The sequence below is a fragment of the Vidua macroura genome, chromosome 7, assembly GCF_024509145.1.
Source record: "Vidua macroura isolate BioBank_ID:100142 chromosome 7, ASM2450914v1, whole genome shotgun sequence".
Lineage (NCBI taxonomy): Eukaryota > Metazoa > Chordata > Aves > Passeriformes > Viduidae > Vidua > Vidua macroura.
The window spans coordinates 1,792,869-1,820,380 of record NC_071577.1 but is presented as its reverse complement, the minus strand read 5'-3'; the positions used below and the strand labels follow the sequence as shown (position 1 = coordinate 1,820,380).

General features: G+C 53.6%; 1 protein-coding gene across 1 annotated transcript; it reads right to left on the bottom strand.

Moving 5' to 3' along the window:
* Positions 1–17,499: 17,499 nt before the first annotated feature.
* LOC128809934 (uncharacterized) lies at positions 17,500–23,988 on the bottom strand (the record flags this gene model as incomplete). Its single annotated transcript, XM_053982366.1, is given in 13 exon segments — positions 17,500–17,598; positions 17,600–18,543; positions 18,546–19,215; positions 19,218–19,368; positions 19,746–19,785; positions 19,788–19,886; positions 20,171–20,280; positions 20,599–20,783; positions 20,785–20,799; positions 20,939–21,081; positions 21,184–21,283; positions 21,534–21,623; positions 23,866–23,988. Coding segments are annotated over 13 exon segments (2,703 nt in total), but the record flags the coding sequence as incomplete, so codon positions are not given.
* Between the last annotated feature and the right edge of the window lie 3,524 nt (positions 23,989–27,512).

The window sequence follows — 27,512 nt, the reverse complement described above, 5'->3', positions numbered from 1 at the left end:
ACAGAGCCTGTCACGGCCCAGCGGCACAGCTCCCTGCCAGCGGCGCTGCCAGCCCTGTGGCCACATGGCCTCGTGGCCCGGCAGGGCTCAGCCCGGGCCCTTGCCGCACGCTGCCGCCCAAGGGCACGGCTGCCGGAGGGCGGCAGCAGCGCCCAGGCCAGGCGGGGCTCCGTGGCGCCGGGCCCGGATGGCGCCGGCGGGGCAGCAGGCGGGGCTGGGGCCGAGCTGCGGCGGGGCGGGGAGGGAGCCCGGGCTCCTGGCTCACCCATGAACCGGACAGCCGCCTCTCGCAGGGGCCCCTGTGGGCTCTGCAGGTAGGGCCGGGCCCGGCGCAGGTGCTCGGCCGCTCGGCTCCTGTCCTCTGCCAGCTGGAGAGAGCGGCAGGAGGGAAGGGTTGGCGCGGGCTCAGCCCCTGGGCCGGGCGCTCCCTGCGCCCGGCCCCGGCCTCCCCTGCCCGCACAGCCCTGAGGCCCGGCCAGCAGCCGCTGGCGCCGGGCTCTGGAGGGGGCAGAGGGCCGGCTGCTGCCCGGGGAGCCGCGGTGCCACCCCGCAGCCCCGCCGGGCCGGGGCTCCATCGGCACCCGGCTGGGACCCACGGGAGCCTGGAGAAGAGCCCGCGCGGCCTCTGGCTGCAGCAGCGGGCAGGGGCACAGCTGCCAGCCCACACACTGAGCACTGTGCCCATGGGGCTTCTCCAGGCTGAGCCTGGGCCTTCCAGGCCGTCCTTACCAGGACCTCAGCAAACTTCCACAGATTCTCCTTCTCCAGCAGCTGTTCGAGATCCCTCCTGTTCAGGAACTTGGCCGCACAATGCAGCGTTTCCCGAGAGGCCTGGAGAGCAGCAGAGACCCCGAGATGGCCCCACAGCCCAGGGCACAAGACCTTTGTCCCTGTGCCAAGGCCTGGAGGAGGCTGCAGCCCGCCAGGCGCCAGGGCAGGAGGCAGCCGAGCCCCCTCCCAGCATCATAGAAATGCTCACCTTTGCCACGTGCCAGTTCTCATCATGACAGTAGATGAAAAGTGTGTCCAGGCTCTTGTTCACAATTGTCTCCAGGGGCTTTTTTCCCTCATCCACTACCAAGTCCATCACCTTACAGAAGAGTTGAATGGAGAGCAACTGCACATGGCTGTTGTCCTAGAGGAAAGGAAAAGACCTACACCAGCTACTCCAGGCCCACCTAGGCAAAGGCCTGAAAATCCAGAGAGCACAAAGTTTCTGGGAAGCACCCGATGCCTGTGGCTCAGGATGCAGAACCTTACGTGGTCAAAGAGCAGCAGGAGAGCCTCAGCCAGCTTTGGGGCGGTGGTGCTGGATACCAGGATGTCTTTGTGCTGGAGCACATTGGTGAACACATGGAGGCTCATGCTGACCACCTCTCTATCTTCATCCCCCAGCAGCTGCAGAAGGCTTTGAGACACGCTACACATTCTTCTGGCCTGGGTGGAACACAAGGCTGTGCTGGGAAGCCATGGACAGCTGCACGGCCAGCAGCGCCCTGGCACTGCAACCCCACCCTGCTGCTGCAGGGCCCACAGGCCAAAGGCCTGTCCCAAAGCACTGGGGCAGGTGAGGCAGGAGAGCTGGGAGCAGTTGCCTCAGCTCCTGAAGCCCTGCCAGCCCAAGGGGCTGCTTTGCCCGGCGCAGCTTCAGCCGCTGCCCCCTTCTCACCATCGAGGGATCCTTGCTGGGCACCACGAGGCCTCTGAGCGCCAGGCGACGCCTCTGACTGCATTCACTCCGGAGGTACCTTGACATGATCTTCAGGACGCTGCCACCACATTTACTCATGTCCAGGCGCTCGAGGACCTGAAAGGCACAGGGCAGTGACAGGGGACCCGGCCGGCAGGAGCCCAGAAGCGCACAGGGCTGGGCCCAGGCAGCAGCACAGGGCGTGGGCACTGTCCTGGCAGCTGTGGCTACGAGAGGGCAGAGAGCTGGGAGGCAGCTCAGCGAGGCAGCGCTGGCCAACAGGCTCACCTCCACAAGGAATGCCAGGAAGGGCAGATCCCAGCACGGCTCCTCCCTGCTGAGCTGCCGGAGCAAGTGGAGTGCGATGCGAGAACACAAAGGGATCAAAACACGGAGCATCTTCCTGGCAGGGGGGAAAAAGACACCAAGGCCCTGAGGTGGGGAGACCAAAGCTCTCCCAGCACTGACTCACAGAGCTCTGGTCTTTCCCCAGCATCCCTGGAGGGGATGTGAGCGCTTGGAGAGGCAGCCCCTTCTGGGCACCCTCCTCTCCCAGCCTTTTCCAGTCTCCTTGGCCGTCCCTCGCTGACGAGGCCCTCTGGCCCATGAGCACAGGGACTGTGTGGGGCACAGGGCACAAATGCTGGGGGCAGTGGGCAGAAGGGGGTCTCACCTGGCCAGCAGACCCACGGCATAGTGCTGGGTGTGAGCACACAGCATCATGTCCCAGCCACCCTTGCGCTCCATAGCCACCACCACATGGTCACACTGCAGTCGGCAGAGCAGATCCTTCATGGCCTGCACTGCAAACCTGTGTGCAGAGCAAAGCCCAGGTCACACTGGGAGCACTGCCGCTGGCCACAAGGGCACGGGAAGGACAGGAGGACTGGGACCTGTTGGGCTTGCTGGGAAGGCGGCGTTCCTCCCCGCATGCTCTCCAGAAGTTATCAACTTCCTCTGGTGGCATCTGCTGTGTGGTGATGACAACATGGGAGAGCAGAGCCACAAACAGGCGGGAGGAATAAAGGACGATGGTCTCGTGGCACTCAGGCACTTGGACAATCAGCCAGATCACCAGAGTTGCCTGCAAAAGAAGCAGCCCAAGGCAGCGCTCAGTGCCGAGGTGTCCATGGGGCAGGGCCCAAGGGCAGAGGCAGGGGGAGCAGCGGGCCTGGTGCCCCCTGAGCCTGCCCCTAGGCCAGGTTTCAGCCCAGCGCCTGAGGCGTGGAGAGGATGGTGAGCTGCTGGAGAGGTGACCTGGGGCTGAGCAAAGGCCCAGAAACTCACAGCCAGGGCAAAAAGGTCCTTGTTGTCCCCATCGGAGGTGCACATTCTGTGCAGAGGCCAGTCCTCCATCACACAGAGCAGTGTTGGCAGCGCTTTCTCCAGTGCTGGTCCCGATGAGCCTATGGCTCTCCACATCTTTGCAGCAGCTCTGTGGGATGGCAGCTCTGTGTCAGGGGCATCTCAGTCACAGCACCATGCCCTGTGCAGCTGTGGGGGCCCAGGTGACAGAGGCCTGGTGCCCTGAAGGGCAGGGGGGGAGCATTGGCAGCAGGCTCAGGAAACAGAGGGGCCCGAGGGTCCTGGGCCTCTCTGCCTGTCTGGCAGAGACCATTGGACAGGCTGTGCAGGGCCACGGGCCCTAAAGGCTGCTGAGCCCTGAGCTCTCAAGGCTCGTGGGCCCCGTACCTGTCACACGTTGGGGCACAGCGCAGGAGGGTCAGCACCACGTCAGCAGGGTGTTCTTCTGCCAGCCTCACAATGTCCGTTTGCAGCCTGGCATCCACAGAGACGTGGGACATGAGACTCTGGTGGATGTTCTTCACCTTGGCTGGCACCTGGAGGAGGCATGGGGGAGACTTGGAGCGCTGTCCAAAGGAACAACTTCCCCAGCTTCCCCCAAGAAGTGCTTCTGTTCCCACCACACTGTGCTGGCCTCAAAGGCTGAGGGGGCCCAGAGACCATGGCTTGAGGGGACACACCATCCTGGGAGGCCTCCAGGTGTGGACCCAGGCTGCTTACCTGCTGCTGCTGGTGAGAAGGAACAGCACTCTCCTCGAAAAAATCCATAGTGGAAGCATGAATCATAGTTGGAGCAGGCATGGTGTCAGTATTTGTAAGGCCCTGAGTCTCTCTGGTTTTGGTGTTTGTGATGGCCACGTCCTCAGTCATTGACATGAGAAGAGCCTTTGCCCAGGTTTCAGTCTCTGAGGTCTCAGCGTCTTCTGAGCGCTCAGCCGAATCTGGGCTGCCATCGGGCTCTGCCTGGAGCCCGGTCAGCCCCGAGTCAGGCTCGGCTGCGCCCGCAGCTGCTGTGCTGCCGGTCTTTCTACGCTGAATGCGCAGGAACTGCCGGAACATCTGCAGGAGAAGAAAGGCCAGGGAAGCCCGGGATGTTCCATGGAGTGCTCCAAGCGTGGTGCTGGGCTGAGCAGTGACAGCAGGCCCAGCCCAGTTGGGGATGGCTGCTGGTACCTTCAGGCTTTTGCGGAAGCGGCCACGGGCGGGTTCCTGCTCTTGTGTCCGGTCCAGGGCTGCATCTGGCAAAGAGCAAGCGCAGCCAGAGCTGAGGGGCTGCAGGAGAGGCCGGAGAACACAGCCCAGCCCTGCACTCCCCAGGCAGGGAGAGCCCCGGGATGCCCCAGGGGATGGAGCACGGCCACGGCGGGGTGTCTGCCCGGCCCCTCCTCCGTCCTGTCCATGGGCCTGTCCCCAGTGGATGGGATGGGATGGGATGGGATGGGATGGGATGGGATGGGATGGGATGGGATGGGATGGGATGGGATGGAGCCAAGCTGGCTGCAGCCATCAGCCCTGTGGCCCAGCTCTGCCACTCACCATCCTGCAGTGTCTGGAACTGCTCCGATTCGCACAATTGTCAACAGTAAAGTTGTGGGTAAGCAGCAGTGATTCCTTGAGCTGTGTCTGAACCTCATTGCTAAAGAAAATACTTGTTTTTATTTCTGAATCATAGAATATTTTGAGTGGGAAGGGACCCACAGAAGTCATTTTTCCTACTTCATACTTGACAGTCTGTTTAACTTTTACATTTATTATGCTGCTGCTACCAAAGGCAGTTCAAGATCTGTCACAATATTTGAATTATGTTGCATTTGTTCCTATTTTAGGCAACATAAAGAGGCATTTGCAGCAATCTCAGGTACTTTGAGTCCGTGGCTCAATAGTCATAGCAATATTATGAACTGCAACTTAGCTGTGTATCTCAGTTCATAGTTGCAAGAATTAGAGGTTCAAGGGTTTTATGCCTAAAGTTTATCTACTTATAATGAAAACTGCACAAGGTCTAACACCACATCACAATAATTTTGTATCAGATCATGCAATCAAAACCAGTGTTGAATGGTTGCACCTCGTGCTAGATACAGTAAAAGTACTCCCACCCTCTCCAAAGCTTCCTTGTCTCTGATTATCTGATCTACTTCTCCTACTGGTCTCTCACACTTTGCACTTGAAACAGGAATTAGAAGTGGAAACCACGGCAACGGGAAGGGTTCTTTCTCTATTTTCTACCAAGCATACCTTGGATAACTGATCAGCAACCATCTGACAGCACAACCCAAGGGAGAAATGGCCAAACTCTTCTCAGCTGAATTAAAATAACAGCAAATGAATAATTTGGATTGTATTTAGAAAGTCACAAGAGCAGTGTCACTTTCTCTCTCCGACTTCCTTGTTTCCACCCGGCTCTCTTTTCCCGGGGCGCTGGCCAGGGGCTTCCAGGAGCGGTCAGAGAGAAGCAACAACCAACTTTGGGGTTCATTTGATACAGACAGAGCTATTTCAAGAGCACGTCCATGACCAGGATAAAGAGACTCAAGAGATTGGACACTTGTTGTGCAGTCCGAAGTAGGTTGTATTTGCTCGAACGCCGCACATACAAGTGACCCCGGTCTGGGGTTGGCTTACTGTTTTTATAGGGGAAAGTGAGAGATAAGGTGAAACCAATAGAGCAATGCCCATTATGAATACATTACAGGTAAAATCCAATGGGAATAGCTTCAGGGGGAATGGTAAATACACGTAAAAATACAGAATAGAAACTCCAACTTTAGGTTTAGGAAACAGAAAGTCCAATCTCCAAATTCACAAAGCTTTCTGCTCCATTTGTGTAGCCACGCACCACCACATCTCCCTCTTTTTTGTTTAATAAAATGAACAGAGCTTTGGGGGAAGGAGAAACTGCAGCTATTAAACTGCAGTGCCTACCTGTTTGCCATTCTCCCACCATTCTCTTCCCATGGTGGCAGCAGCAACGACAGGTGCGGAGGCTGCAAACTTGGAGGAAGCAATGCTAGAAATGATTCGCTTAAGAATCCCAAATGATAGCAGAACTAAAAAAATTGCAACTACAAAATAACAAATGTCCTTAAGAAGGGACAACACCCACCCAGAGAGATCCCAGCCTTTAAACATGCCCTTGACCCAGTCCTCATTCTCCTGCTTCACGCTCCCAATGAGGTTTCTCATTTCCCGGATGGATGATTGAACACTTTGGCCTTTTGATGACAAATCAAAGCAACACAATCCCTCAAATTCTTTGCATCCATGCCCATGTGCCAACAGCAGGAAATCCATAGCTGCCCTGTTTTGCAGGGTAGCCTTCCTGGTAATTTCCTCGTCTGCCAGGAGATCACTCAAAGCTGCCGATGTCAAACTTGCCTGCTTTGTCACCCAGCATTCTAAATTGCCTAATTCACTCAATGCTTTGGCTGCCGCTACCCATGGTAAAAACACAGAGACGGCAACCCTTTTTGATTCTGCTCAATGGTAAATTTCGGCGTCACAGTGTTCATCAAATTGACTTGCACTCCGTTTAGTAATTTTTGTTTCACTTTTTGCTTGCCCAATTGGAATTTGAGTCATGTTGGGGGAAGCAAGGGAAAGATGCCCCAGAGTGCATGGACCTCCAATAAGATGAGAAGGGATTCCTGGATATGCTCTATCCCCACAGATGAAAAACATTCCCTTTTCCAGCTTGTGGGGATAGAAATCTGCGGTGCTAGGGATCTCCAAAACAGCAACAGCTGTGCACCATTGGCCTGCTCTGAATTCTATCTTGTATTGTCTGACCTCTGCATATAGGTTTATTTCTTTATCTGGTGAAAAATTAAATTGAACGCAAAATTCAGCTTTTGTGGAGCCCAGTAGTTCTAATTCCTGGGGCTCCCCATCAGCAGCGGGCAGGTCTAGAGCAAACTTTTGCCACAGGAGCAGGGGATTCTGAACAGGTATTTTAACATGTTCTACGACTCCCTGGTGCCTGTAGAACTCTGCCCAGATATTAGGTGGATTGTTTTCATTTAACTCTGTTTGCAAATGGATCAAGGACTTTGGAAATTCTTGCCCCTTACTCGGAATCCCTACCAGGCATATGGACATTGGATTTTCTGCTGAGGCAGAAGCTAAACACAGGTGTTCTTGTTTCAAGGCTTGGGCAAGGGTGACCCACACATTTTTCCGTGTCTGAGGGACGATCCACGCGTCCCCTGTGGACAGGTAGAAGGTCATTTTCTGGAGCCAAATGGGGAGCAGGAACGTAGAAACTGACATCCTGCTAGTCTGAAAGAAAAATGAAATCATACAACAGGGTAAACTAACTATAAAAGGTTCTGCCAGTATAAAGGAAAAACAGGAATTAGGGTTCTCTTCCTCCCATGCGGCGTTTCCTGTTTGACGCAACTGCGTCATCTGTGGGGTCTCCAACAACCCCCTGACCCACCCCATTTGTATCATCATGCGGGGTGGATCCGCGCTCCCCAATTAGTTTTTTTTCTGGTTGGAGAATTCTCCCTCCACCTCCCTCCCCCCGTGAGGAAGTGCTGTCCCCCGAAAGGGGCACTGGCTGATGAGATGGCCTTCCTCATTGCAGTAAAAACACCTGCGTTTGGGAGGAGGAGAACTCGATGTTGGAGTTTTTGGGGTTGCTGATGTCAGAGCAACCACTTTTTCCTGAGGATTTTTCACCAAGTCCTCTGCCATCAGGGTGGCTTTTCTTGTGCACTCCTTGATGAGCCGATCCAGCGTTGGAGGAGGAGACGCTGGAAGAGCCATGATGACTCGCCGACAGGCCTCATTTGTATTTGTGGTAATAATTTCTAACATGATTTCGTCTCGTGCTTCTTGCCCTTCCACCTTTTTCTCGACCGTGTCTCTCACTCAATCAACAAAATCCATGAATGGCTCTGAAACAGATTGCTTGAGTGCGATATAAGGTATTATAGGTTCCTTTGAGGGCATACTAAGAAATGCTTGTTCTGCTGCGTCTTTTGTGAGATCTAACACTGGCTTTGGAATCTCGGCTGCTTGCTTTTGGGATTGGTTCCAATCCCCCTCACCCACAAGGTGTTTTGGAAGCCAACCCGCTTCCAAAAACCCTTTTCCCTCACATCCTGAGCTGAGACGTTTGGAAATCTTAAAACCAACCACTTAATAAACTTTTTCACAAAACTCTTAGAAAAACTTTCTCCTGACTCTGTCAGGGCTCCTTTTACTTGGTTATAAATCTCTTTCTGCTGTGTGGACAATTTCCCACCCATTCTGCCCACCAGCAAGCCTCACCCACCTGCTGCCAGAAAAAAACAAAGAAAAAAACCTGAAAAGGTCTAAAAACCGATGGCGGCACCCCGCACGCTGCGCACCCACATGCCCTTTCCCTCCACAGGGACAGGGGTGCCTCTACCAAGTAAGATTTCCCTAGCCGGGTCCTTCCCATGCTAGAACTGAAACTTACCACACCGCCGACTCTTAGAAAACAAAAAACAGCAGCGGTTCCTGGTCTGAAGCCGTCTTTCAGGGTGTGCGGAAGTTGCGTCTACTCCCTGCTGAAAACGGAAGCGGACAGAAACCGGAACAGTTTCTCAGCAGCAATAGAGCTGCGGAGCTGCATGAAAGGGGGCGAGAACCCCTTCACAGATGCCGTGGTCCAAGGGCTTTTTCCCACCGGGCAGACTCTGGCGCTGACGGCTCAGCAGTGGCGGCGTCAGCGGCTGTGTCTCCTGCGGTGACGGCTGTGGAAAACAGCATCTGGAAAAGCCCCAAACCGGAGCGCTATCTGCCATGCCCTAAAAACAGCTGCTGTATCAGAGCCACACATTGTGGCGACACTTGTCGCTTTCTCTATCCGACTTCCTTGTTTCCGCCCGGCTCCTTTTTCCAGGGGCGTTGGCCAGGCGCTGCCGGGAGCAGTCAGAGAGAAGCAACAACCAACTTTGGGGTTCATTTGATACAGACAGAGCTATTTCAAGAGCACGTCCATGACCGGGATAAAGAGACTCAAGAGATTGGACACTTGTTGCGCAGTCCGAAGTAGGTTGTATTTGCTCGAACGCCGCACATACAAGTGACCCCGGTCTGGGGTTGGTTTACTGTTTTTATAGGGGAAAGTGAGAGATAAGGTGAAACCAATAGAGCAATGTCCAGTATGAATACATTACAGGTAAAATCCATGAGAATAGCTTCAGGGGAAATGGTAAATACACGTAAAAGTACAGAATAGAAATTCCAACTTTAGGTTTAGGAAACAGAAAATCCAAACTCCAAATTCACAAAGCTTTCTGCTCCGTTTGCGTAGCCAGGCACCACCACAGTGGAGTTGCAGATCTTGCTGAGCACCCTGGAGCCCCTGGAATTTGGAAGAGCCAACCTGAGGATGAACCCAGCTGTGAGGGATTCCATGGCAAGCATCCACGGAGCTCAAAGGAGCTTGGAATGCTGGAAGTTTTCAAGAGCAGCTTCTTGAAAGCTCAGCAGTGCTCCATCCCTGCACAGGATGAGGAAGAGGACAGAATCAGCGACCATCCAGGCTTAACAGGCGGCTTTGGGTGTGCCTAAGAGCAAATGCAGCAGCAGCGCGGGGCCCGAGACTCGGACGCGCGACCGTGCCAGTGCCCGGAGCGCTGTCAGGCAGTGCCGGGATCCCGGGTGTGGTTCTGGTCCCCACAGGTGAGGAATGGCAGCCCCAGGCTCAGAGCCAGTCAGAAAGCCAACCAAGTGAGCCCACAGGGAGGGCACCCTTCCCGTTTCTCTTGGGCATGGCCGCAAAACAGCCCCTGCTGCTTCTTCCTCCGCCTGTGTTTGGGGTGTGCTGCTGGCAGAGGCAGCCAGGTTGTGCTCTGCCTTCCAAAGCCTGTTGGGAGCAGGCATGAAAAGCGCTGCGTGCAGAGCGGAGAGTCCTGGAAGGTGCTGGCAAGAGCGTCCTGCGGGAACAGGGCTCTGATCTGTGGCCGGGAACAGCCTGGTTTTGGTGCCATGAACGCAGGCAGGAGTTGAGGCAGGTGAAGAGGCAGCGGGCAGCTTGTGTTGGTAGAGGGCCGGGGGCTGCACCTCTGAACCTCCACCTGGAAACGCACTTGGGGGAATACGAGCTAGAGCTGGAGTGCCTGTCCCGAAAGGACCTGAACTCCTTCAGCCTTGCCAGCGTTTCTTAAAGGGTGTGTTGGTGTTCCCCAGAAAAGCTGCACATTTAAGGAAACGCCTTTGGAAGAAAGGGGCTTGCTTCTCAAGGAAGTGCTTCCCCAGGGAGCTCCCAGTGAGGCAGCTGCAAGTGTCCCCCTTTGGCTCTCTGTGCCCCTTTCAGTCCTTGAAGGCCCATTGCACTTGGCAGAGGGGCAGGAAGAAGGCTGTGAAGAGCAGCATTGGCATCCACCTGGAGCTGCAGAGAACAACCCAAGCACCTGCTGTAATGAACAGTTTCCACATGTTCCCGAGAGACACGGGCAGGGCCTTCCTAGTTCCCATGGCAACACTAAAAAAACTACTAACTCTAGCTAAGTACCGATATTGAAATGCTAATTAGCTAATTGCTCTGTTTGTTTTCTCTAAACTACCTGGAGATAACTGGCCTCCCACCCCTCCACGCTGCCATTCTGGGACTAACATGCAAATAAAAACCCCTTAGAATCATGGGAGTATTTTTAAGAGATAAAAAGGACTATAAATCAAAAACTGAACACAGTAGAGGAGTCTAGACAAATGCCCTAGCTGAGGAAGAGGGAAACACATCCCCTGATTGACTTTTACCCGTCGCCATCACCTAAGAAAGAATAGACTAGGTTAGGCTGTGAGAAGCAGGGAGAGAGAAAGGCAGAGAGAGAGCCCTGGTGCTGCCACCACGGAAGAAGCGGGGACAACTGTTATTCTGGACTTCAGCAACAGACTCTGCATGCCACGCCTCCTCACCCTCTGGCCACCGGTGTGCTACAAGGAAAGAAGAAGGGACAGCTGCTGCTCTGGACTTCAGTGACAGACTCTGCACGCCTCCTTCCTTTCGGCCACCTGGGAAAAGCTACGACTGCGGGGGCGAGCTCTGCGTCGAGCCCCCTGCCCAGCTGATCTTTTTAATAAAGAGCTGAACATTTAATAAAGGCATTAGCCCTGTTCATTTCAATTGCCGGCTCGTCCGGGATAGCCACGCCCAAAGAGGACCCCCGGACAGCTGGACAGCTTGACCACCTGCTTCGAGAGACCCTCGGGAGTCACTGGCTACCTTCGGACCCTAGGATCAGTGTGAGACGAGCAACACAGAGGAGCGTCGGATTGGTAAGAAAAACCGGGAGACGAGCGAATGAGTAAGTGAGTGAGACGGGGGCCGTCAGCTCGGACCCCCGAAGTGAGAGGGACCCGCTAGTACCGTGTTTCCAGACTCCTGCGAAGGGGCTGGCCGGGAACGGGGGGAAGCGAGTGGAATGCAGGAGCGACTAAGGCGTCTCCTTAGAAGTAAAGCAGGCCCTCCTCCGAGCGTGTGGAGGTCCCCTAGGGGCAAAGTAAGTCCCTGGCAATCAGGGCAAGGGGAATGCCCCCAGCAGGGCAGGTGGGATGTGGAGGTCCTAGAGGGCATGTCCCTGGCAGGCAGGATGGGATAGGATGGCAGGTGGGATGTCCCTGGCAGGTAGGGCAGGATGTCCTAGCAGACAGGAGTGGCATGTCCCCGGCAGGCAGAGGGCACGTCCCCACCGGGCAGGGGGCGTGTCCCCGCCAGGCAGAAGGTATGTCCCTACCAGGCAGGACAGGATAACAGGGCAGGTAGGATGTCCATGGCAGGCATGGACGGAGGTCCCCGGCATAGCAGGTAGGGGAATGTCTCTGGAAGGCAGGGCAGGATGTCTCTGTCAGAGCAGGCATGAACCCAAGTAAGCAGAAAGGCAGGAAGGCAAGCAAGCTAAGCCTAGCAGGAGAGTCAGGCAAGGGAGCTTAGCTGGAGTTCGAGTGTAAGGCTCGGCAGGACGTTCAACCTTACCTCGGCAGGGAGACCAAGCTTCCCAAACCTAGTAGGAGAGTCAGGCAAGGGGGCTTGGCCGGAGTTCGAGTGTAAGGCTCGGCAGGACGTTCGACCTTACCTCGGCAGGGAGACCAAGCTTCCCAAGCCTAGTAAGAAGGTTAGGCAAAAGGCCAAGTAAGAGTTTGGGCGGGACTTAGCAGGGGTCCAAGCCTAGAAAGTCCATCAAGAAGTTCAAAACTTAGGCCAAGGAGAAAAAGAACAGAAGACAATAGATGGAAGTGTGACTAGTGATTGTCCTGGCCAAGAGACAATGTAAAGTGCCAAGAGGGTAGGACCAAGAGTGGGAATTTAGTTAAAAGAGATTAAGTTTAGTCAAGTGATTCAAAAGACTAAGTTGGGAGAGGCCTGATGAGCTTTAGCTGCCTGTCAGTATATTCCATTTTAGATAGAAGCACCATTTAAGGTATATATATATTTTTTTTGGTTTTGAGGCCTGAAAATGGGAAGAGGTTATAGTAAAGGAGCAAATCCTTCCAAAGCAAAGAGAATTCCCCCTAACAGCCCCTTGGGGCAACTGTTAGACTAATGGGATTCTCGGGAGACCATGAAGGGTCTCGACAAGAGTAAGATGATACATTACAGTATAGAAGTATGGCCGAAGTTAGAATTACAGGGAGAGTGGCCGTGGTATGGAACCCAAGATCAGTGGATGTGTAATCAGTTAAACCAGCACCTAAAAAACCCGAGAGGACCTTGATATAGAACAACTATCTTATGCAGCTTGCTGGCTGGAGAATTCTATAAATAATGAGACTGAGAATATGCAAATTATAAAGAAATAGAGAGGAAGACAAAGAGAATAGAGAGGGGGAGACTAGAAAAATAAAGGAATGGGACGCCCTCGATTGCCTGCCCCCTTCTGCTCCAGTTTCCCCAGTTGGTCCTTCAGCCCCTCCTATTGAGTCCCTGATTCCTTTCCCCCGTTTTCCCACCTCTGTTTCATCGTCCCTTCCTTAGTTTCCTCAACCATCTCCCCAACTCCCTCTTCCCCTTCTCCAGCTGGAGTTTCCTTGCCTCCTCCCACTTGGGAGCTGAGGCCACCCTTGCCCAGGGTTGGTTCGCCACCTGGCATGCCCCCTGGCCTCCAGTGTCTGTCTCCACTACTATTTCCCTGCCTGATGTCTTAGAAAAAGGGCCATATTGTAGCACCCAATCCAAAGCACCAAGGGTGGAGGGTCTCTTTCCCCTTAGAGGGGTTCCTATGGGTAGAGCAGCTGGGGGAGTTAGGTTTGTGGATGCACCTTTGGCAGCTTCCAAAGTCCGGGGATTTGGGAAAGAGCTAAGAAATTTAGTGGAAGACCCTGTTGGAATATCTAGCCAGTTGGACCAATTTCTAGGGCTGAGTATTTGTACCTGGGGAGACCTGAGCTATTCTAAGCATTGTTCTCTCCGAGAGAGGTCCAGATGATCCGAGTGGCAGGGGTGAAGATATGGGAAAGAGAGGGTGGACTGGGGCCCCCAGGGAACCAGGGGATGCCCTTAGTAGACCCCAACTGGAGTCCCAGCCAACAAGAAGGTAGGCAAAACATGAGAGACTATAGGGCCCTCATGATAAGAGGGATGAAAGAGTATCCCTAGGGGAAGCAACACGAAATTGGCCTTTGATGGTACTCAGGAGAAGGATGAGACCCCGGCAATTTGGCTTAACCGACTAAAACGAAATTTCCAGTTGTATTCAAATATAGACCCAGATAGCCCAGAGGGTCAAGTCCTCTTAAAGGTCTAGTTTGTCACCAAATCCTGGCCCGATATTAGACAAAAACTAGAAAAGATAGAGGACTGGCAAGAAAAGAACATGAATGAGTTGCTCAAAGAAGCCCATAGAATGTATTTAAGTGGGAAAGATAAAAAAAGCCAATAGCCTACCTCTCAAAACTACTAGACCCAGTAGCCAGAGGATGGCCAACTTGCCTGCAAGTAATCGCAGCAGCAGCAGCTATCCTGATAAAAGAAGCCCGAAAGTTGACCCTGCAAGGGAAAATTAAAGTACAAACATTTACTAGTGATCGTGGATCACCTCACTCACTGGGTGGAGGCTTTCCCAACCAAAAAGGAAACTGCGCAGGAAGTTGCAAGAATAATCTTAGAAAACATCATACCACGATATGGGCTAGTCAATGACATTGACTTGGACCAAGGTCCACATTTTGTCACTCAAACTTTACATCAAGTAACAAAAGCCCTGGGGGTATGGTGGAGATTGCACACCCCATGGCATCCTCAAAGCTCTAGAAGAGTGAAAAGGATGAATAGAACTCTTAAAAATGTGTTAACTAAATTAATTGAAGAAACAAAGATGAATTGGCTCAGGTGTTTACCTCTCGCTCTCTTGCGCATCAGAACCAGACCTCAGTCTGACATAGGGGTCTCTCCCTATGAAATAATGTTTAGACTCCCTTTTTTTTTAATCACCCCTTTCAGTACAGCAGATTACCTGGAAGGGGAGGCAGCAACTCAGAAATATTTAGAGGTCATAGGAAAATCCCTAGAAGGCCTCCGAAAGAAGGGGTATCTCTGTCAAACTTCCCCTCTGGACGCCAATGCCCACAACATCAGTCCTGGGGATTGGGTGTTGATAAAGTCCTGGAACACTACCACTCCATTAACCCCCAAATTCGAAGGACCTTTCCAGGTACTACTCACTACACACACTGCGGTGCGGACCCAAGAAAAAGGCTGGACCCACGTCACCAGAGTTAAAGGACCAGTGCCACCCCCAGACGCCAGACCAGACCCAACAGTGTTACCCGCCTCCTCTTGTGCATGGACAGTAATGAAGAAACCAGAGGACTTAAAATTAACTTTAAAGAAGACTTGCTAGAGGCTGATATACAGTAAGGTGTTAATAACTGTTTCTGAGTTAAAGTACCATAGTAAAGGTTTAAGTACTTGGTAATTGTTTAATAAGACTAAGTGTCCTTTAGCCAAAGGAGTTAACTGAAAAAAAAATTTAATTAGAATATTATTAAGTCTTACTTGGTTTCTAAAGGCCACGAGAATTACCATCAGACATGAGTAAAAGCATACAAAAGCCAAAAGAAGTTAGCCCTCAAAAGCCAAAGACTGTAAGTTGATGCGGGCTTAAGCCCGATCAAAGAAATAGAGGAGGGATTTGTAATGAACAGTTTCCACGTGTTCCTGAGAGACGCGGGCAGGGCCTTCCTAGTTCCCATGGCAACACTAAAAAAAACTACTAACTCTAGCTAAGTACCGATATTGAAATGCTAATTAGCTAATTGCTCTGTTTGTTTTCCCTAAACTACCTGGAGATAACTGGCCTCCCACCCCTCCACGCTGCCATTCTGGGACTAACATGCAAATAAAAACCCCATAGGATCATGGGAGCATTTTTAGGAGATAAAAAGGACTATAAATCAAAAACTGAACACAGTAGAGGAGTCTAGACGAATGCCCTAGCTGAGGAAGAGGGAAACACATCCCCTGATTGACTTTTACCCGTTGCCATCACCTAAGAAAGAAGACTGTATTAGGCTCTGAGAAGCAGGGCGACAGAGACAGAGAGCCCTGGTGCTGCCACCATGGAAGGAGCGAGGACAGCTGTTGCTCTGGACTTCAGCAACAGACTCTGCATGCCACGCCTCCTCACCCTCTGGCCACCGGTGTGCTACAAGGAAAGAAGAAGGGACAGCTGCTGCTCTGGACTTCAGTGACAGACTCTGCACGCCTCCTTCCTTTCGGCCGCCTGGGAAAGCTACGACTGCAGGGGCGAGCTCTGCGTCGAGCCCCCTGCCCAGCTGATCTTTTTAATAAAGAGCTGAACATTTAATAAAGGCATTAGCCCTGTTCATTTCACCGGACAGCTCTTTTCCCCTCAGCACCATCCAGCTGCCACCAGCAGCACAAAGAAATCATGGAGCAGAAATGAGATGCTGCCACCAGAACAGACTTTATCTGTACAGCCACGAGGTACAAGAGATCAGACACCAGTGACAGAGCACAGGGAGGTCTGTCACGGCCCCAAGCAACAGTGTCCCCAACCCAAGGCCCACCTCTTGCAACACTGGGAGCCCCTGGTACGCCCCCAGCAGCGTTTCACAGTCACCAGCATGAGAGGCTAGTGAGCAGAGTCCATCCTGCCGCTTTTTGGATCTGGATCATGGCCAGTCAACTCCCTGCCCGACCTAGGTGCTCCTCGAAGCCACCTTAGAGTGGTCCAGCACGTTTCAGCATTGCTCTGCTCCCAGCCTGCAGAGAGGAGCTTGACCTTTCCCAGGCCCCATGAGCGGAGGCAAGGCTGGGCATGAAGGAAGAGACCCAGGGAGATGAGGCCACTCTACACCGGGACATGTGGGCTTGCTGCTGGCCCTGTGCTGATTGCCTGATTTAATTTGATCTGCAAATGCTTAACACTGGTGTGCGAGGCAGATGTGATGCTCAGGCTGATGGGTGCATGAGGGGAAGGTGTGAATGTCCCCAAGAACTCTGACCTCTCTAACCCAATGTTGCAAGTCAGTGTGGTCTCAAATCATCCCCACCCTCCCCCCCAAAAAAAAAATCATTGCTTTTTTTTTGTGGATTTCCCTGATGGATCTGCAAGACTTTGTTCTCATGGTGGGGAAAAACCAATTCATTCAAATCTTAGGTTACGTATCTAGAAAAGGAAGAGAATTCAACAAAGTGGTTGTTCTGGGCTGCAGAACAATGGTTTGAAGGGCACCAAGTGGGTCTGAAGTGGAGAGGCAGCCAGTGGTCACTGCATCCCTCCCTGCCTTTCCTTCTCACTGCTTTGGCAAAACCACAGGGGGAAGCCCCACTCTTCTCTGTCCCATGGCACTGTGGAGCAGAGAAGAGGACAACAAGGACAAGCCAGTGACAAACCCAAGGGGAGCTTGGCTGGACCTTCCCCACCCTGCATCCCAGAAAAGTCACAGTGCCTGGTACCCACCTCTCCCAAACTCCCCTGGGAGGCTGCTGGAGAGCCCAAATCCCCAGGATGCCTCCACTCCCACCAACTCCACCTCTCACTGAGACCCTTCAATGCTGCTGAGCTTCTTGAAGTGCTTGGTAACATCTTTTCCAAAGGATTTGGATGATCTCTGGAGGAGATGGAGAGCACAGGAGGAAAAGAGGCTCAGGCTGGCAGAGATGATGCAGGGGACTAAACAGCAACATGACAAGGGTGGTCCAACACAGGAGACGAGAAGAGCACGCTGTTTTGTTGAGAAACAGCAGTTCAGTGCTACCTGCCTCTGAGGCAGCAGCTCCATCTGCAAGAGGCTGCCCCAAGCACACGGATGTGCCAGCAAGCAATGTTCTTCCTTGGAGCCCAGAAGCCCACAAGCCTCCCCAGAGGCACAGCTGCATCTCCCTGAAAGACTTCTTATGGAACAAAAAGTCCAAACCACTTCATCTTAGACTGCCTGAAAGCACTGGAAGACAAAATCCCGAGAGACCAGGGAGCATGGGACGCACCTGGCGGGTACCAGAAGAGCTCACAGCTGCTGGTGGCTTTTCAAGACAGGGCTCCTGGTTCACATGGAGCCCCAAACCAGGCTGCCCACAAAGGATGGTGTGGCTGCACCCCTGGCAGACCTCCACAGGAGCCGGACACCCCTCAGGTTCTGCAGCCCTCGCACCTCACCTTGAGCCTGGATCTCACAGGTACCGAGGGGCTGCCCAGCTGAGAAGGGAACTGATGGGCAGCCAGGACCCTGCCCGGAGCACAGGGGTGCTCCTGCACCCACCTTCACAGGGAGAGCTGCTGAGCACCTTGAAACCGAGCCCGGTGAGGAGGAAGGTGCTCCAGGGTGGTTCTCAGCAGGGCAAAGCAAAGTGCCTGGCTGCTGGGGAAGGGATACTTTAGCAGCATCCCTCAGGAAGTTGCTCTCATGCCTAAAAAGGCTGTTTCCATAGTGGCACTTGGACAGCACAACGCAGTCCATCTCGTGGGTGCTGGGATCCATGCTGGAGTTCAGCAGGAGTCCGCTGTGGTGCACTGGCCCTGCCCCATGGCTCCTCTGAGGAGCTGCCCCAGCCTGTGGGAGCCACAGCTGTGAGAACCCCTTGTCCTCTCGGAGCACTGCCTGCTCCCCCTCCCAGGAAAAGCTGGGGTCTATGTGGGCTACCAGGGGCTGTTTGGGGAAGCCGCCATGCCCTGGCAGCCTTCTGGCTTCTAAGGGTGCAGGGAGAGCAGCCTCCACATCATCGAGCTTCCCATCCCCAGAGAACAGGGACTGATGCAAACCCTGGACAGGGCAAGGAAAAGACTGGGAGGGGGGTGGCCACCACAGCCCAGCCCCCGGGGAATTCTCAGGACTGCCACCTGGCAGAGTCTGGGACTCCACGTATGCTCCTGCAGCTTCCAGCTGTTTTGGAACTATGGCCAGCAAAGCCTCCGATGGGCAACTGACTGGGTTTGCCTGGAGGAGTTTATTGTGCCACAGAGTCACCAACGTGTTTGAGTGCAATGGGGGTGAGCAGCTTGAGCCCACCAGCTGGCACCCAGGCTGGCTCTGAGCAGTAGGAAGAGTGTTATCTACAGGACCAGAGGGGGTAGCTTCTGCCTGAAACGCTTGGTTTGCCAGCTGAAGTCTGCAGAGGATTTGCTGCTGGAGATGGGAACAGCCAGCACAGTCCCTGCCACCGGCCCGGCTGGGTTAAACGGGACCTGCTGCTCTGGCTGGGCAAAGCTGCCCTCAGAGGTAACGGAGGCTACGGAGCCCACGGAGCCCACAGCCCCCTGGCCTCCCCATGTGCCCGCTGCCTGGGGCTGTGCTGGGAATGCTGAACCAGCTGCCCAGCAGCGCTGGAAGTGAGCCATAGCACTGTTTTCCTCATGGCAGTGTGGGAAGTCCAGGCTCTTTCCAACACCCTCCCTGGGGAGCATCTGCTCCATATAGGATGTCACCTTGGTGCCCGGCCTCTGGCCAAGCCCCTGAGCTAGTGGCTCCTCCTCTACCCCCAGGCTGAGCAGATCCTCCTCCCACTGCTGCAGCTCTGTGCTGTCCACCTTTAGGGTCTGGCAGACGTTTCCATCCACCTCACTCTTCTCAAAGAGGGTTTCGATGACCACCAGGAGGGAGTTGCTGTCCTCCTTGGCCCTGCTGACATCCTCCTTCTGAGTCAGCCCATCAGGCTCAGGAATGAGAGCTAGCAGGGAGACCTGAGGCACGTTATCAGCGTGGGAATTGTATACGGATGCATCCTGCTTCATCATGGCCCCAAGGAGAGAGCTGGGGTCTACCAAGCGCTGCTCTGACTTGACTTGGAGTTTGCTTGCACCTGCAACTCCTCCTTGGCTTGGAACGAGTCAAAGAACCCAGGAAGGTCATTCCCACACAAGACTGCTTCCCCTGTGGCAAAGCTGAAAGGCAGCGGCAAGTTTCTCTTCTGGAGATGTTCCTCCCCTTCTTCATTCCTTCGGTGTGGAGGCAAAAAGGGATGGAAACAGCATGAGCAGCTCCTCCAGGCCAGGCAAAACCTCCCTTCTGACAGCAAGAGGGGAACTCACAGCCCTGCCCTGGCTTTTCTAGAGTAAAAGGGGGCTGGACTGGGCTGGCTAAAGAGAGCTCTGGGGAGCCCACAGGGAGGTCTGCATGGCTCAGGGAAGGGCTGCTGCTCTCAGGCAAGAGCATGTCCACAACCACCTCCTCAGAGCTGTTTCACTCACACTACAGGAGGACAAATGCTGCAAAGTGCCAACCTCACCTACCCTTTCCTCCACCTTCATGGCCTCTGTGTGCCTCGGACAGCCCCCCAAGCCCAGAGCAGCTGAAGGGGGCCAGCAATACTCACGACAGGGCTCGCTGGCGGGCGATGATGCAGTCGGGCATCATCGTTTGTACACCAGCCGTGCGTTGGCCTGCACCCACACCCAGCTGCTCCTCTTGGTCAGCAGCCGGAATACCGTCAGCCCGCTCTCCCCTGTCTTCATCACTGGGGCAGGGACACAAAAGAACTGCCACTGACAGAGCTCCTCCACGGAGGCAGACCAATGACACACGCAAGTTGCCACGAAGTTGACTATCACCTCGTGGCCGTGCTACGGGGGCAGGAGATGCAGTGTGCTGTCTCTCTGCCAGCTGCCCAAGCTCATCCAGGAGGAAGAGCCTTTGTCACAGCTACTCCAGCCCCGGGACGGACAGCACCAAGGAGCAATAGTACAGCCAGAGCCTTGAGGGACCCCACAAACACCCCCACAACAGTCCCCCAGCACTCACTTCTCACATGGTGCTCTGCGCAGTGCATCATGTCAGCCGCATGAACAAACTGGTATCCGGACCCTCTTCTGCACAGCTCCACTTCTGTGTATCCCAGGACAACCTTCCTCCTGGAAACAGCACAGGAGTGCAGTGACACCAGGGATGCATCCCCCACAGTTGCACCTCACTGGCCAGACCCCCACTCTGGATGGTGCAACCTCGCCCTGGGCTGAGCTGCATCCTCTGTTCCACAAACCACGCAAACCACAGCAGACAAGAAGTGCTGGTGCCCTGTTAACCTGCTCCCTGTGTTACTGGGGGCCTGCAGTAGAGGGACAAAAACATCAGGCCATGGGAGCTGGGTCAGGTGTTCCTTGTCCCCACCAGATCTAGTTTTCTGTCCAGCACCAGGGATTTTGCCACAGGGAAAGTGAGAGATGCCTTACCGGGAATCACAGGCCATGGGAGTGAAGTCCAGCTTGTGCTTTGTCTGGAAGATCAGTGTTTTGGTCTGGAGCTCCAGGATGGAGAGAGGCTGGAGGAGTGTGGCAATGGCAAAGAGAGCAACTGGGGACTTGTCTGCTGCTGACTTTTGCTGCCCAAGAAGGAACTTCAGGCACCCTGTAATGGTGGTGGAAATTCAAGGCCTTACAGGGATTAGAAAATGTGGGTGTGAAGCAAACAGGGTGGTGGGAACTGGCTGTGCTCTCATCCCTATGGGACACAAGTGACTCTGGGGGAACACTCTGCAGGCACAGGAGGAGCAGAAGGGTGTCCCAGCATTACCAAGAATCCCAAGGAGTTATCCAGCAGGCAGCGGAAGCGGCAGGTGAAGCTCCTCTCCACCAAGGATTGCTTCTCAGCATGGAGGTGCTGGGGGCTGGACGTGGCGCTGCGTCTGGCAAGCAGCGGCTGCTCAGGGGGAAAAGCTGGAAAATCAAAAGGAAGCTTTCCAAACTGTGCTGCACACCCTGAGCTCACGGATCAGAGCTGCTCAAGTGAACCCCTGCAGGGATCACCCTGGCACTCACTGTCAGCAGCATGCAGTGGGGTCCTGTGCAGCTGGCGGCGGAAGACGGCCCTGTCGCCCGCATGGATCATCTCGTACACACTCTGGTAGATGAGATCCGACTGGAATGACAAAACAGAATAGTGTCTGCTCCTGGACAGCCTGGCAGAGATGTCGGGAGGAGGACATGGCAGAAGGTTTCCCTTCCTGGGCACTAAAGTGCAGGACTGAGTGTAAAGAACAGGCAAACTCCAGCTCCTTCCCCTGCCACAGGAGCTGCAGCCCTTTGGGAAGCTTTGCTCTCCATCTGCACCTCCTTCCCACACCAGGACTGCATCCATCTGTTTCCAGCCAGGAAAACATGGTGCTCACCTGGTGGAAGCCCAAGTAGTCCCGCACGGCAGGGGAGATGTAGAAGATGTAGCCATCTCCAGTTGCGGCGATGGCAAATCCATTGAGTGCCTGAAAGCAAAAGTTTGGTCCAAACTTACTCTGCCCAGCTTCAATCCCGCTGCTGAACGATGAAATCCCCCAGCTGTTTCTTCAGCATCCAGGGACAGGAAGGGACCTTCTTCCTCAACAAGGAGCCCCACAAAGAAGGACAGCACTTGGTAACCATGCAAGATTCTCTTCTGCGGAGTTTCTTCTTCTCAGCACAAGCAATGATCCAAGCTGGACTGACCACTTTCTCCAAACCTCCCATGGAACCCCCTCTCACTGCAGGGCAGCTCCTGCGTCAGGAGGGACCAGATAGGGAGAGGTTTCATGGAGGATCTGGAGTCCTCCTTTCCAGCTGGGAATAGCTCCACTCTCCTAGGGCTGTGCTTTGGACACGACACTTCTTGTGGGTCCCTTCCAGCTCTGCATATTCTATGATTCTGGTGTCCATTTCAGGCTGATTTTCCTCAAAAGCAAAGCACTGCACTAGATAGTAACTCATGCCCCCTGTTCTTCACTGTGATGTGTTTAATTTATTAGTGAATGGAAGGAGAGAAATTAGGGAAAGAACACCCGAAATGGAATCTTAGCGTACAGATCCAGCTTGCTGAGGGACCAGTCCCTTCCCTTTGTGTGCTGTTTGGGAGCCCCCTGAGGGATCCCAAGTCAGAGATTGCTGCAAATCACAGTATATGCTTAAAATGATCTTTGTGGGGAGGAAAAAAAGCCACCAGGCAGCTCAGCGGGGGAGATTTCTGTCGCAGTAACACCTCATAAGCTTTCCAGATGCCTTCAGTCACCCCAGCCTGCCAATGCTCTGATGTTGATGGCTCAACAAATTGCCATCATATGGTCCAAGTCCACAGTCCTGGGGAGTGCTCAGGAGATGCTGGGGCTGGGGCAGTCACGGGCTCCCTCCTGGTATCCAGCTGCTCCTCTGTGACCATCACACTGGCACACAGCTGGGACCATGGGGGACCTCGTGTAGTCCAAGATTCACTGCCAACAGTCACACTGAGCTCCCAGAAGTCACTGCCTCACCCAAATCCTACATGGAGGCTCCTGCTGGGGGTCTGCTCACACTGCCTGCTGCCTGGAGGGCTCTGCAGGAGCAGGGCTGAAGCAACCAAAGCCAGGCTTAAAGAGAGCCAAGCATTCATCTGCTGGTGTTTGGAGAGGTGGGAGAAGAGGACTGAAGGCCCAGAAAGCCTATAGGAGAGCTGGAGAAGGTGGTGAGGCCCTGGCACAGGGTGCCCAGAGAAGCTGTGGTTCCCCTGGATCCCTGGAAGTGACCAAGGCCAGGCTGGATGGGGCTTGGAGCAACCTGGGATAGTGCAAGGTGTCTGTGCCCATGGCAGCTCATCACAAGATGACCTTTAAGGTCCCTTCACACCCAAGCCATTCTGGGATTCTGTGAAAGGCCAGGCATGGGAGATGCCAAGAACACAGAATGATTGAAGGTCTTGCACAGACTCGTCCTGCAGCCCCAGTAAGCATGTTCCTCAGCTGATGTGCCCAGATGCTTGTTCAGCAGTCAGCCTTTCCATGTGACCTTCCATGCCAGGCCCTTCTAGCTGACATTTATAGATGGCAGCCCAAAGCAGCAGCACTGTGGGAGGCTGATTCACCAGGCCCTCGTGCTCCGAGCTTCACTGTCAGCTGTTTCATGAGACACACGTGGCCTTTCTACAAAGCATAGCTCTCATTTCCCACTGGTTTTGTCCACCACTGTTGCCCAACATCCAAGTGCTCTTCTTTTCTCCCCCAAAACCTACAAACTGAAGCTGGGCTTTTCCCATCCTAGGCAGGCTGTGAACTCATCCCTCCAGAGTTCACACAATGCCCCAGGTAAGGCAAGGAGTTCCTGGGGGATGTTTTGTCTCACAGCTCTCAACATTCTCCTCTTGGCCTTTGCTAAAGATAATGAACCAAGCCAGCACCTTGGGAACTACTCAGGGATCAATCCTTACACCACCATATGACATCCCTGAACCTCTTGGTTGGGATGGAGCTTACGTCCATGAGATGTAATATAATCAAAGGGGCAGCAAATTGCTGTGGGATGAGAGGGAATGGTGGGAATGGGGATCTGGACCCATCCCAGCCAGGCAGTGCCACTGGTCTCTGTCCCCAGGAACTCATTGCCTGCAGGAATCACAGTGAAGCAGCTCTGGGCAAGGCAGGGTCTCCTCCCGCTCCACAGATGCGACCACAAGCTCCAGAGCAGCTTGGGGAGACCCCAAATGACCAAGCCACAGCACCATACCTGCAGCAGTAGCTCCCCCTCAGGAAACAGCTCCCTGTCACCCTGCGGCTCTGTCCATCTGTCCCCTCCTGGGGGTCTGGGCTGATCCATGCAGCTGCCAACGTTTGGAGCTGTAGCTGCAAGTGAGAAGGCAAGAAATCAGTGTGGAAGAGGCAAGGCAGGAGCCTCCCACTTCTCCTTCCCACCCCAGGGCTGCTCATGCAGCTACTGGATGCCGTGGACCCAGCGCAGTGTGGAGGAAGATGTGACCATCAGTGGGAACTGGCACAGAGCCCACTTACAGAGCCATGCCCAGCTTGCCTGAGGCTTCCTCCAAGAGATTCTTTCCCCTGCTTGATCTCATTTCTGGGAAACCTCACTCCTGCCAGGGTGTGAGGCAGAGATGCAACGGACAGAGGGGGGCTGAGTGCTTCTCTGCTGCCCAGGCTGGAGAACACCACCCAACACAGCCAGGAGGCTTCTGGTTAGAGCCTGGCAGAGCTGGAGTTGGCTCCAAGCCACCCCACTGGGGTGCTCTGTCTGCTCCGCTGCCCTTCAGGGTTAGAGAATGACAGAAACAAAGCTTCCCAAAGCACCTCAGATGCCATCAAAGCACCCATACTTGTTTTCTCCCTTCCACCTTTGGCTGCCTGGAAGCAGATCAAGAGCTGGCGGCCATGGTACTCCCAGTGACACCTGAGAGCTCTCGGCTCCCAGGACTTGCTGCCATGACCTCCCTAGGCTGATTCAGGAGCTGCCTCATGCTTCAGCACTGGATGCCTTCAAGGCAACACCCCTGGGTGCAGCCAGCATGAAACCTCCTGCTGCCCTGCTTGTGGGACCTCAAGCATCACAGGACTCCCACAGAACCAGTTGTTCAGGGAACAGGAATGAGGACAGGGGCTCCCAGGCAAATCTCCAGCATGATCCTTTATCTGCTGATTATCATTGAAAAAACTCAATCCAAGCTCACCTGCCAGCAAAAGGATGATTTTCAAGACATGTCTTTGTGCCAGCTCACACAAAAAAAAGGAAAATCACAGAAAAGCTCAAAGCAGCTCCTGTGTAGGAGCCACCCCACATCTGCCACCACCACCAGCAGCTCATGCAGCTCCCTGAGGACCGACTGAGCTCACACCCCCCGTGTAATTCACATCCCAGCAGAGAGCACTGCCTGCCCCATCTCAGCCCTGGCTGTCAGATGGTGCTGGATCCAAAGGGAAAAGATCCTCTGAAAGCTGGATATGAGGAAGAACCTCAAACCATCCCAAGTCTGACCATACATTTAATTTTCTCCCTGGCAGAAGCTCTCACTTCACCACTGAAATGTTTTGAAGGTTTGTTTGGTTTCTTCCCTGGTAACACTAAGTTCAAAACCAAATTTGGAATCTAAAGCAGTTTCATGTGCAACTGCTGATCTGGGACATTTTGCTTTGCAGCAAATGTGATGGATTGGCATGCTTGAATTCAAAACTAATTTGGAATCAAAGCATCCCTGGGATGTATTTACACCCGGAGCCCGAGTGTCAACAAGTACCCACCCGTGGAGGCTTTCATCAACCAAGGTATGGATACAGTAGGGTTAGGGTAACTAGCTGCAGGTCTTGCACAAGGTGACACAAATAGCAGTGGAGAGGGTGCTCTGGAGCAGAGTCAGCCTCCATCTCCATCGCTGGCAGAGCTGGGATACTTCTTGTTCCCTCAAACCTTCAGTACTCCTTGGAGATGCTCAGGCAGCATCTCCACCTTATCCATCAGCCGTGGCTTCTGCTCTTTTCCATCCTGTGCTGTCAGACCAGCCTGCTCAGGGGATGTGAGACCTCTGGGAAAGGTTGGGAAAGACGAGATTCAACAGAATCTTTGCTTGGAGACACCAAGCAAAAAGCCTCCTCACATGATAGCCGAGTGATGCTCAAGGAAAAAAAACCCCATCGAGACCACATGGCTTCAATTTGCACTTCATGGAGTATAATAGTTTCAAAATGAAACACTGATTCTCATTTAAAATGTTATTTCTTTTGAAGGGTTGACTCCTCTCGAAAGCATTGAAATGAGGCAGGCTGGCAGGGGATTTCAAAAAGAAGCAAGTTCTTCCAAAATAAAGCTCTAAAAGGGCACAGAACTTTTTGAGAGCATGCACATCCTGAGAGCATCTGGTCTCCAGCTCTCTCCCACAGCATCCACCAGCAGTATCTGCAGGGAAAGCTGGGGAGAGCTGCTGTGGCTTTCAGAATCCAGCAGGAAATACCCATTTTGTGCTTTCCAGCAAAATTTCTTCACCTCTCCCACTGATCTTAGCAAGGGGCTTTTAATCTCCCACCAAAGGTGCTCACTTCCCCTTCTCTCAAACACAGAGCAGTCCATTTTTGCAGAGCTGAGCTCAAAAATCCTCCAGAAGCTGTCTCCCATGGGACACACCTGACCTGGGGAGAAGGTCTGGAGCATGGAGAGAGGGGAGGAAACTCAAAGAGATGTTGTCTGCCACCAAAGGACTGGTGGTGTGGAGCAGCTGGTGGTCATATCCAGCCCAGTCCTCACCATCCACAGCCAGGGGCCATGTTATTCCTGTGGCTCTCCTCCTTCAAACAGGTCTCTGAACTCATCCTCTCTCAAACTGCCAAGAGGCATCAGGACTGGGAGCAATCCCAAGAGAAACCCAAGCACTTCCAGGTAGAGGACTCCAGGCCCATGCAACCACCAAGGGTACAGAGACTATTCCCAGTCACTTTTTGACTTGGAAGGGAAAACCCAACATTTTAACCATATCCCAGCTCATTTACAACACAGGAAACCTCATGGGAAGGAGGGGTCACTCCTGAAACATCCCCTTGCTTGAAACAAGATGGGGAGATGCCACCCTCTGGAATCCCCCCCGGAGCTACGGATCCCTCAGCCTGCTGAAGCCAGGTCTCCAAGGGGCCAATGGCTACGATGGACTGGAAACAGTGGCTGGCAGGAGGAAGAGAGACCCGCTGGCTGCCAGGCAGGACAAAGCAGGTGACGAGCTGTATTAAAAGCTGGCTAATTCATCCCATTTAACACACTCCTTCTAATGGAGCAGTTCAGACTCCCACACAAAGCAGCTGAGACCACAAATTAATGGGATTAAAGGAAACAGGTCCAACATGTATCCAATCGATAATATACCCACAAAACAAAAGTAACTGGCTAATAAGACAATTCACATTTGCTGTTTGTGCCCAGTTTTTCCAATCTCCTGCAGTGCATCTTGCACAATTAATGGGAATTAACATGTGGATGTGGTGCTTAGGGACATGGGTTAGTGGTGGGCTTCACAGTGCTGGGTTAATGGTTGGACTTGGTGATTGCAGAGGTCTTTTCCAAGCTTAATGATTCTGTAATTCTATGAAAAAGACCGTGGCAAAAGCCATCTGCATTACCAGGTAAGTCCCAGGCATCTGCTGGAGCAGGTGTGGTTGTCACTTACATTTTCAAAGTGCTGGGACAGAGGCTGTGTGTAATTCTTAAGACAGTAAGGGAAAATCCAGCTCTGTCCTGAACCAGCCAGAGCACTGCAGGGTTCCTGCTGCTGGTGTGATCCCCAAAGACTGCAAGGCTTTCACTCAGCCAGGGAAGATGCCAGACAGGATCAGTAGAGCCTCCAGCATCAATGAATCAGGATGTGACCCATACATCCCCAAGAGCAC